The following is an 11,846-nucleotide window of genomic DNA, read 5'->3' as shown; positions in this document are numbered from 1 at the left end:
TTTTTTTTTAACATATAATGTATTATTTGTTTCAGAGGTACAGGTCTGTGATTCAACAGTCTTATACAATTCACAGTGCTCACCATAGCACATACCCTCCCCAATGTCTATCACCCAGCCACCTCATCCCTCCCACACCCACCACTCCAGCAACCCTCACTTTGTTTTCTGAGATTAAGAATTCCTCATATCAGTGAGATCATATGATACATGTCTTTCTCTGATTGACTTATTTCGCTCAGCATAATACCCTCTAGTTCCATCCACGTCATTGCAAATGGCAAGATTTTGGGGTTTTTTTGATGGCTGCATAATATTCCATTGTATATATATATACCACATCTTCTTTACCCATTCATAGCAGCAATTTTTTATGACAAATATTTGGCAAGAATAATCTGAAGTCTTCAAAAACCAGAGTACTGGGTATTAATATACTCAATATTAATAAAACATTAAATTATTAACATTTGATTTAGTAAAGATATTTGTTAATGTGTAATGTATTTATAGATGTTCATATATTGAATACTAATTATTAATATTGAATATATTACCAGCAAAACATTAAATATTAACCAAATATGTAATGAAATATTAGTTTCATAAATATTTATCTGTGATTCTATTTAGGCCGCCTAGTTGTTGTTTTCTCTTATTCCTGACATTTAAAAACTTTTGTAGATTAAGTTAAAGACCATTTGGAGAAACAGAGACTAAGTAAATATGTGGAAATTAAGTGTATTCAGAGAGCAATAAGGAGATAAGATCTCTGGGTATAAGCATTTGTATAAAACATAAAAGATGAAGATTTCAAAGAGGCAATATATAACTTAATTTAAGCAAAATAATTTTTTTTGCTTTTTTAAAACCAGACTTTCTTTCCTTGAACTTTTCTTAAATTTTTTTATTGAGATGTAATTGACACATAGCATTATATTATTTCAGGTGTACAACATAATTCGAGGGGATTTGTGTGTATTGTGAAAATGATCATCACAGTAAGTCTAGTTAACACCCGTCGTCACGCACAGTAAAATAATATATTCTAAACATGTTTTCCTAAGTCTTTCCTGATTTGTGGTAATCAAAATATGTTATATTTCATTGAGATTGTACATGATGTATACATTATTACAAAGTGATTGTAATAGTGCTATGCATCAGGAGAGCTGCTATTAAATTTTACCTAACAGATGCAGCAAGCTATTTGAACAGGGTTTTTCTTTTCCTATTTTATCATTGGAGCATAAAGTAATAAGTAGTATAAGAAAATCCGTATGGGTAGAAAAATTGGTTCATATGGTTTATGCAACATTTGCAAAATTTCACCTTTCTTATAATAAAAAGTTCAGTTTTTGCATTGTAATTTATGTTTTTCTGAGTCAGATGGAGCATTACTAAATTTAAACCCCCAGTGTGGTGTGGGGTTTCAGACAGTCTATTTCCTGAATTCTAATTGATGCACTAAAGGCAGGGATTTCCCTTGAGCTGATTTTCCTTTTTATTTATTATACCCACTTATTATAAGACAATAAGGCTTCCTTTATGTATTCAATCTACAATGAGGTTCTGGTTGCCCGTGTATTTACTTGTGTACATATGACAACATTTTTATGAATAGCACAAGATTGGAAAGAACAAATTGGATGTCGCTTAATACTAAAGAGCCATATCCATTTACTCAGGACTGGGTTGACTCACAAAGGAGTGGGGTATTCACTACGATAAAAATGCAGCTTTTTCCTCATCTCAGCAAGAGGCCATTACAGAGAAGCTCACCTATTAGCATCTGTGGTTGTCTCCCCTTAGGAGGATTTCATTGTCACTCTCCTGGAGTCAGGTAAGAGCCCTTTCCAGGAAATACTCATTACCCATTCTCTTACCCCGGTCTACAGCCATAGTTTCACGTAATTACCACCAAAGGACTATTTTCCTGTTTTCTGTTGGGGTGATTACATTATATTAAGCAACATTCGATAATACTTTGCAATGTATAAACTTGTGGAGCTCAAAATCTAAGTAAAATCCCTCAAATTTAATGCTCTGCAAAGTTACATTGCAGTTCCTTTGGACGGTAATTACGTTTAATACCAGATGGTTTCATGCAATCTGACTTTTCTATAATGAATGAAAATAATTTGAAGACTCATAGACCTCTCTCTTTCATTACAGAATGTACAGGCTTTTCCCACACCCTTGTTCTGGAACATTAAGAAAGAAGATATGGAGAGAGAGAAGAAAGAAACTGAGGACCCCCTGCTACTATTTCTATAAACAACTAGTGGTGTTTAAAGGCTAATAAAGCTCCAAAGATCTCTCTTATAACCATAATCTTTGGGCCAATTTTAAAATATTTTAGATGGAGGAATGTCAAGAAAAATAGAGACAATTTCTTAAGACATGATTCTCTTCCCTCAACCTCCATAAAAGATTATATATATATAGTTGTCATATAAGGGGCAATTGAAATTCCACAGCACAAAGGCAATGCAGAGAGAGGGAAAAAAAAAAGAATCAATCTTTCATATGTTTTTTTCAAAGGCTTGGCAAGAAACCAGGGGTAATATTTTTGCAACTGGGAATGTGTGTTTGCTGAAGAATATTCCCACATTTGAATCATCATCAGGGGTCCTAGTCTTGTTTTACTTTCAAAGGTAGAGAGGGCATAACATTAACCCCAACTGGGAAAAGGAAAATGCCTCACTGTAATTCTCCTCCAGGGAGCAGGAATAAAGGGATTACATATGCCTGCATAATGGAGAATTTCCTCACTCAGACAAGACAAAAGACTTCATTATTTTTTACCAGACACTTGAAGCCTTGTGCCTCCCAGTACCAGAAGACAGGCAGAGCAATGTTTTATATTAAACCACTAGATGGAGTTTCTAAGAAACTTGCCCTTATGAAGAGATATGGAGAAGGCAGTGAAGACTTGATATCATGACACTATGGCCCATCCCCTAAGAAAAGCCAGACAGTGCCTGAAGTTCGTGGTGTGTGTTTTCAATATTATCAGCTTCGCTTTTTCTCTAGGCAACAAATAAAGTTTTCATCCTGAAAATTATTTATTTTATCTTCAGGTGAGACCAAAAACATCTAAATTCTAATAAAAAATTTAAAGTGGCAAAATATAACCTAATTGAATATTCAAATACTTTTCCTTCTGACTAGGTCTATCACTGAGTAACTTTAGTGATATGTACATCTCACTTCTTATTGGTAAAGTAATAAAAGTCTCAAATTCCTTACTTACTATATCAGCATGGTAGTAGATTCCTATAAGACACCATGTATGGAGACCATGTTCCCAGTGACAGATCAGACCACCCCATTTAAGAAATTGAAATGAGTTCAGCTCTGCCTCATATTGACTTGTAGGTTTCTCTTAATAGCTTCACATAGAATATAGATAAAGATTTATAAATTTTCTACTTGCAAGAAGCAGTGTCTGATTTTTTTTTTTTTTATTCCTGTCTCAGAGTCTCATCTATTATGGGTATGCAGCCCATCCCTTGAGTAGCATAGTATCCTAACTGGAGATAAAATTAAGATTAACTTCCCTTTAAGAAGCATATTTCAAATACATGCTGTTCTGTTCATGATTATTTCCATGCTTCATAAGTGTGAAGTGATCAAAAAAGATGTTAAAATATTGGATCTTCACAAAATTTCAGGGTTCATTCATTTCACAAATATTTATTGAGCACCTACTGTGTACAAGATGAAGTAATAAGTGAGCAATGACAAAGTCAGCCCCTGCTCTCTTGGAGCTGTTTGGAGAGAGGCGCATATAAGGAACCGAAAGAGCAAAGTGGGTGACATGGCGGGAGTGAGTCCCTGATGGTAGAAGATGAAGCAGACCCTACATGACTTTGAAGTCATGCTGAGCTTCTAGACTTAGTCTTTCTCTGAAGAGCAATAGGATGTTGAAGATTTTAAGACAGCGATGATTAACTGTGTTAGTTGCCAGTTAGAACATCCTAATTAGTTACCAGTTGCTTGGTGATTGAAACAATGCAGATTAATCTCAAAGTCTCAGTCAGGAACTGGGTGTGGCTTACCTGGGTCTCTCACTAGGCTGCAGACATTTTGACTTGCTCGGGAGGAATCCCCTTCCTCGCTCACTCTCCCATTCTTTTTTTGTTTTGTTTTTTAAGATTTTATTTATTTATTTGACAGAGAGAGACAGCGAGAGAGGGAACACAAGCAGGGGGAGTGGGAGAGGGAGAAGCAGGCTTCCTGCTGAGCAGGGAGCCCGTTGCAGGGCTGGATCCCAGGACCCTGGAACCATGACCTGAGCCGAAGGCAGACGCTTAACGACTGAGCCACCCAGGTGCCCCTCACTCTTCCATTCTTAATAAGACTTAGCTCCCCATGAGTGGTCAGATTAATTAACCAATGCTTTGGTTCCTTCCTCGTCCACTGTTAGCAGAAGGCCACTCTCATTCCTTAAGAAGTGGGATCTCCCCATTCTACAGAGGGTGGCAATCCTCCACCCTCTGTAAAATGTTTTAAGACCAACCATGACCTGGGACAACGTGGCAGCCTGCTTCAGCAGAGCAGCAAGTGAGGGAGCAAGGGACAGTGAGGAAGATGAAATGCATGTCTTTTGTGACCTATCCCATCCCATTAGCCTTATATTTGTTAAGAGCAAGCCACTAAGTCTTGCCCACGTTCTTGGGTTACGCCAGAGCATGAAAACCAGGGGCGGGATCATTGGGGGCCATCTGAGAAACACCTGCATGGTGACTTGCAGGTGTTCATTTCAGAGATCACTTTGCTCACAATAATAACACACAAGGTTTATTGAGAGTGGATGCATGGAGACAGGTGAAGAGGCTCAGCTCTAGTCTATAGCATATATCGCTGTTGATCAGGCTCAGAACAGAGAAGGCTTACCTTCCAATATGACCCTCTGTCCCACTCTCTTCTGTCCTCCATCCTCTGTAGAATGTTTTAATACCAACCACGATATGGGACAAGATAGAAAAATAAATAATAGCAACTAAAATGTAAACAAAGTGTCAGTGTTTCCAAAGACTGGCACATTCGTAATCATAGCTGATCCTCCCAACTCCCTACGAAGTTGGAGGAAAGGGTGATGTTGTTCCCTATTTTACGTAGAGCACACAGAGGCTCAAGTGATGCCCATCCCCCACCTGAGGTCCCACAACCAGCAAATGCCAAGATCAGAACCATATGGTTCTAAACCTGTGTGTGCTCAAATCAACTTCTCCATTAGGCGTCCAGTCGAAGGCAGACCTTTCTGTCTGAGCTATGCTCCTGGGTGTAAAAGTACTAACCTAATGTGCTGTTTGAACCTTGAGACTAGCAAGTTCCAGATCCAGCCCCGCACCTCCCTCAGCCTCCTGTCTCCTTATACCTCCACCGCTCTGCCTCGAGCCCACTCCTGCTCTCCATCACTCTGCCTGTGAGCACGCCAGCAACCTCTTTTCCTGGGAACTCGAGGATGAGTGCTCAGATGGTCTTTAAAGAACTCGCCATCTAATGTCCAACGATGACAAAAATGCCATAAGCATTGAATAACTTCGGTTAATAATATGCTGCAGGAACATGGGACATAGAACTGTCCAAGTTTGTAATTATATTACTCATGTCAGAGATACTATTTGGTAGTTCGTAGTTTGGATTATAATATATGCTTGTGTATAATACAGTTGTATTTCCTTTTAAAAATAAAGCAGATGTTTACCATACTTTCGTGTGAACCTTGGCACCTTGTATTAGAGAATGTATAACCTCTTAGTGAAATCCAATCATGCCAGATTGAAGTGAATAATTTTCTACGAAGCCTGTTATTTTCCAAAATAGCAAAATATTTTACATTATCAAAGAATGTGACAATGGCTTATGTACAAGGCTGTTTTATTTATGCAGAAACATCCTAATGTGGCCTTCTTTCTATACCTGCTTCAATGTCCAGGTGTCGTCAGGGCAGATGTATTATGCAGTTTCTTTCTCTTGCTCCCTGCATCCCCCCTCCTACCCCAGATTTATGTCCTTCCATCCAAGTTCCTCCCTTCATCCATAGGAAACCCATTTTTGGCAGCTGGTTCTTTTGTATAATATAGTTAGATGTTTCCCATATGTTTTCTTCTAGACAGATTTATGTATCTATAGAAGAGTTGTTTCTTCTGTACCATTACCTGTTGTTTCTGTGGGAAAACTATTATAGATAAATAGCTGGTTATTAACTATTATGGATGCAGTGCCTAGAAGAGAATTTTGAGTTTTAACTTTAGTAAGATCCACCACTGTCCTTAGGGGAGGAAAAAGGCTTTCAGGAGCCTTCAAATGAACTGCCCTTCATGTGCCCTCCACTCACCCCACCCCTGCAAATTGCCTTCACCCAAATGTTTATTTAACAATTTGCTAGATGAATGTAGCCCCTAGTTTTCCACTAAGAAACTCTAGCGTTTACCAAAGAATTTCCTACTTCAAAAACCACTATAGATACTCAAAGGAAAGAGTGAGATATCAGAGCATTTGGTCTGAGAGACTCAACAGGAGTTGAGTTGCCAAATGAAGATGGAGACAGTTGTTGACCTTTGTCTTGGCACAGAGATGGGGGCAGTCCTGGGGTGTGGGGTTGGACGGGGGCTCAAGAGACAGTTGCACTGAGCCCGAGGCCCCACAGGTGATCTCAGAACACTAAGGGAAGAGGGCTGCATCTCCCTGATTTCACTTTGCTTGGGTTACATGGGTACCTTTGGAGTTCCAGGAAAAGAGGTGATGGGTAAGCAGCCTCTGCTCAGAGAACACAAGTTTCTGGCAGGGTCCCCTCCGTGAGGAAGTGAAAACCACCAAAGTGTATGCTTGGCTTGAGCAGAACTCTGAAGTCACTTGTCACACCATTTAACTGGCCCAGAGTTACTGAGCATTTTTTTCTCTTTCTCGTCATTTTCTGGTTTGAAATTGTACCAGCAAACACTGTTATATACACAGAAGAAAGTGATAGGAAGAGGAAATGAGAGCCAGTGGTTTTATATATTCTACACATAGGAGTGGTTGTCTCAGTCTGATTCAACACATGTTTTCTGATTGCAGGGTAGAGCTAAAAACCGGCCCCCCCATCACCCTGACCTTCTCTTACAGAGAACAAAGATGCACATGTCACGTGCTTAGCTGAAACTGCAGCCCATTTTACTGTTATGTTCTGAATTCTCTAGACCCCAGTGGGAAAGAAAGGGCTGATCTTGAACCAAAGAGGAAAGGGGGGTTGCTTTCTCACCACGCTTCAGCCATGTTGTTGGTGGATGGGATGGAGATGCCATAGGGTGTGGAGTCTTTCCAATAGTGGGTGCATCTCCACCCACCATGGAGACCTCCCTGTCTTGTTCAGTCAGAGGAGGGAGTCTCAGCAGGATCCACAGAGCCACCCCAGCGGGAATGGGTGTGTTAAGTTGACTTGGGTGTTGGGACACCCATGAGGTTCTAGAGTCTGTAGATGCAGTCCTAACTCTTCCCCAGCAAGAATGCCCAGGCATGCTCAGACTGGGCTGTTGGGCAAGTACCAGCAGTCCTTTATCACACGCAGCTCGAAGTCAGTGATATTCTTCCATTTCAAACATAGCAGGGATGACCAGCTTGAAGGGGTATACTGTATTCAAGTTGCATATGTTTTGTATGTAAGCCCTAAGGGCTCAGCTACTTTAGGAGGGCGGCACTCTTATGACAAAAAATAAAGTTTACTAAGACAGTAGCTAAAGTTTAAGCCTTGACGTTTACAAAAATGGCAGGAATCTGTAGATCTGTGCCAAGATAACACTGCTTTCCAAATAGATGTTCTCCAGATGCTTCATCATTTGCAGTCCTTGGTCTGAAGAACAATTCTTAGTCTATATACATCGTGCAAGATTGTGCTAAAGCTTTGTGAACTCAGCGTAACTTATAAGTGCGTCTTCTTGGGGGGACACCATCCTAGTCCTGGAAATAAATACATTCTCTATCTCTCACTGCCATAAATCCTTGGTGTTCGATAAAATTTTGACTTTGGGTTTTATCTTGAACTTCTCCGTGGTGCTTATTAAACTAAGAAGAGTGATGTGGGGGGGATGGCTCCCTGTAACGCATTTCCATTCATTGAATTTGCATGATTTTCATAGGTATTTGCTGTAATTATCTTCATTGGCATCAAAAGCATTTTTAACTACTTGAATATACACGTGATATCGTAAGAGCTGCTTCAACGTATGCTAAACAGACATGTATCTTTTTCTTGAAGATCTTGGCTCTGAGACAGACAGTGATAATCTATCTAATTCAAAGCCAATCTAGAAATGTGTTTTAGGAAACGTAAGTATGAAAGTTTCATGTAAAGCAATGACAAAAGTCATGTGTTCAGGTGTTGAAAAACATGGCATCATAAGATTTGCATATCATAAAATCCTTGCATTTTAAGTCTCTGAGTTTTCTTTGAGATCAAGGTCTTGTCCTCACTTTACCAATAAGAAAACTGAGCCCAAAGGTCACTCACCTAGTCCGTGACAGTGTCGCCTGGGGACACAGGTCTCTGAGCCTCTGTATTATTTTCTCTCCACTTGACTACTATGTCAAGGGAAATGCTGTCATTTCCAGTTGGAGGGAGCTTTCTGGAAGAGGAATTTTGTTTTCTGTTCCAATCATTCACACCCCAGGTGTTGAGTCACCCAATTATCTTCCCTCATGAGCAAATCTGAAACTATACCAGCCCAGGTATGGTTTCAAGGGGGCACGTTTTAAAAAGTCTTCAGAGTTTCTCATGGCTGCAAAGAAAGTGGTAACCGGTTACCTGTAAGCCACAGACTTTAGACTGAGGTTTCTTAGGTATTAATCTCAGCTTTCATTACTTCTCTTTACCAGTCACTTTTGCCTCTAGTTTTGTTTTCCTGTTTCCCTGGAGTTCTGCAAAATCTCCTTGGAACATATACGCCATCATCCCAGAGGCCTGGGTGGACAAATCCTTCCCCAAAGGGCTGTTCTTAGAAACCTCCTTGTGTAAATTCAAAACCAATATCGTGCCTACCTATGGTGAGGCTGGCCCTACTGCTTGCAGGATCCCGATGGAAGCTCCCCCCTTGGGTGGGGGGAGACGGGTCGTGGCAGGCGGGAGCTTTCTGTTTATTTCCAGCACCCCCGCGTCGCCTAGCTGTGACAGTTGTGCTTTGTAAGTGTTCTTGACACGGAGCCTCAAGCCCATTTTCCTTCTTGGTTATTTGTCATTTGCTGTGTTTTGCCTGATCATTGGTGTTTCCTTAAAAATAATAAGAGTAATGAGCAGTTATGTTATTATTCATCCCAAGTGTACAGATCATGCATTTATCTCGGGCTCCTTTTTTTTTTCTAGAGCTTGCACTCGACAGCGCATGCTGAGCGGATCATTTGAGGGGCAGCCAGCAAAGGAAAGGTCAATTCTCAGTGTGCAGCATCATATCCGCCAAGAGCGCAGGTAAATACACCAGGACACAAAGCTGCAGAGAAAGTAAGGAAAGGAGTTTTACAGGAAATGGTCTCTGTGCACAGCCCCGGTTAGCAGACAGGCATGTGGGAGGAACTTTGTTCTATTTGCTGATGGCAATAATAACGAAACTCACAATCAGATTCAAAGAGTCAAAAAAAATCTTTCAAAAACCTTTTCCTTTGTGATGGCCAAATTCTTACTTTTAAGGATCAGAAGGACAAGTTCTGCAATTTGTTAGATGGGATCAAAGGCATTTGAATAAACGAAAGCTTTCGCTATGAAAAGAAATGATGAGCATTTGTGACGGTATCAGAAAAGTTACTTTATTTTGTTCTTATAATGGCCATTGTTCAAAAGTCAAAATTTGGTTTGGGATGTATTGACCAGTTGGCTGTGGTTGTTTTAGGTCACTGAGACACGGATCCAATAGCCAGAGGATCAGCAGGGGGAAATCTCTTGAAACCCTGACTCAAGATGTAAGTTCTCAGCGATGCTTTGGATTTGGGAAGCATGATTATGAAAATGCATTTAAATTACTGTTTAGAATGTTCCAGCGCCTGGACCCTTCTGTCACATTGTCCTGTCCCCGTAAGACTTTATATCAGAGGGAATCAGGAGACTCAGGAAGCAAATTGAATGGCCAGTACAAAAGAGTGACCATTTACTGTTCAAAAATCCAGACATCCCACAAAGCACATGTCTTCATTAAGATAGCAACACAAAAGTGACGTGTGACTTGCCTCTGACTGACATTAAAGATATTCAAAGCATTATATAGAATTGATCTGTATCATTAACTTTAAATCTTTACTAAATTTTCCAAATATTCTGGAATCTAGATCCAGTGTCTGTAACTTCAGGGCTTTACCTACTAGGAAATAAAATCTTACTTCTAGAAGAATTTTTCTTTCAAAGACTGCATACTATTTCCCAAGAATTTCTTTGCTTTTAGACTCTAGGTCATTCATTGATTAATTAACTGACTCAAAGAAAATATTTACCAAGTGTTTATTATGTGCCAGGTCCTGTTCTAAGTGAGGAGGAGCAGTGGGGAAACAAGACAAAACCTCTGCCTTCCAGGAACTTAAATCCCATAAGAGAGACAAAGACTAAACAAGGAAAGAAATATATAATCATTTCTGGAAGTGTTTTTTATTTATTTTCCATCATGTCTTCATTGCTGTGACAGTTTGCTCTGCATTATAAAAAAAATAAAATGATACAAAGAAATCAAAGGTGTAGATTTGGAGGCAGGGAATGTTCGAGAAGATGGTCAGTGTTCGCACCTCTGTGTTAGACCAGAGACCCGAACGAAGCGAAGAAACAAGCCACATAAAAACCCAGGCAAACCCACGGAGGCAGAAGTCTAACCTCTGGGTTAAACTCACCAGCAGCTGTACATGCCGAGGTTTCTAAGATACTTGGAAAGTACATATTAAATAATTATCATTGGTGACACCCACATTAAACTGTAGATCTTAAGTTGAGTCTAGCTAAATTGGCTAAGAAAGCGGAGTCCTGAATATTCAGAGCCAAGGATGGCATTGGAGAAAGGAGATCTAGCAAGAGAAAGGTAGCAAGCCTTTGGGTTTTTTGGGTTTTGTTTGTCTTTTTCACCACTTTACCTCTCATTTCTTAAGTTTCTGGAGTTTCCAGAATAATACAACTGCTTTCAATAAGTAGAAACTGCTATCTTAGAGTAAACTCTCCTAAGTGTTCCAAGCACAATTGACGATAGAAGTTGGTGATGAGAACACCTGATGCCATCATCACCCATTTTACAAGGTTCTAATTGGTGTGCACACCTGTTGGTGCCATGATTTTTAAGCCAGAGCCCTGTCGGATATGATCTACCATATTGTCTACATGGAATTGTGATTGGATCCAACACATGGCCTATGTATGCATAATTTGGGGGCCAGGCATGTTGTATGGAGAAAACTTCTACGAGAAAATTCAGAGAGACAACACTAATTCAAAGCACTTTCCTTCAGTGTGATTCACTAGAAATACATAGTCTACTTAAGAACCAAATTAGAACACGGCTTTGAAAATATGTGTTTAAATATACACAACAAAAGACCCTACCTATATAGTCTGAATTCCAGAGGCTTAGTTCTTCTTCAAAGACTTTTTATTCTATTTATTACACAGACATATAATGAAAACCTATTCCCCATCTTCTCCATAGCAAAAAGTGATGAGCCTCTGCTAATTTCCTAAGAAATCACTCCTGATATCTTTTCCTCCATAACAGAAGCAGTTTAAAATAGTTTCATCTGTCTCACTTATTCCAAATGATAGAAGATACAGATAATGAAATCTAAGGAATACTTGCAATAATATCTATCAGGTTATTTGAGCAATGGCTGTCCATGTCCCA

The 11,846-nt window shown here is 39.7% G+C and overlaps 1 protein-coding gene across 1 annotated transcript in view; it reads left to right on the top strand.

Moving 5' to 3' along the window:
* Positions 1 to 11,846, top strand: part of NALCN (sodium leak channel, non-selective) — a 282,810-nt gene that overhangs the window by 228,221 nt on the left and 42,743 nt on the right. Inside the window, exons 19-22 of the mRNA XM_081815176.1 lie at positions 6,815 to 6,834; positions 8,815 to 8,820; positions 9,350 to 9,451; positions 9,870 to 9,939. Of these exons, the coding sequence (XP_081671302.1) occupies positions 6,815 to 6,834; positions 8,815 to 8,820; positions 9,350 to 9,451; positions 9,870 to 9,939 (198 nt within the window). The remainder of the gene's footprint in view (positions 1 to 6,814; positions 6,835 to 8,814; positions 8,821 to 9,349; positions 9,452 to 9,869; positions 9,940 to 11,846) is intronic.

The sequence above is a fragment of the Leptonychotes weddellii genome, chromosome 3 (genome assembly GCF_054177405.1).
Source record: "Leptonychotes weddellii isolate Sample4059 chromosome 3, ASM5417740v2, whole genome shotgun sequence".
In the NCBI taxonomy this organism is placed as follows: Eukaryota; Metazoa; Chordata; class Mammalia; order Carnivora; family Phocidae; genus Leptonychotes; species Leptonychotes weddellii.
Note: the sequence above shows the minus strand (reverse complement) of the source record. Positions and strands in the feature narration are given on the sequence as shown.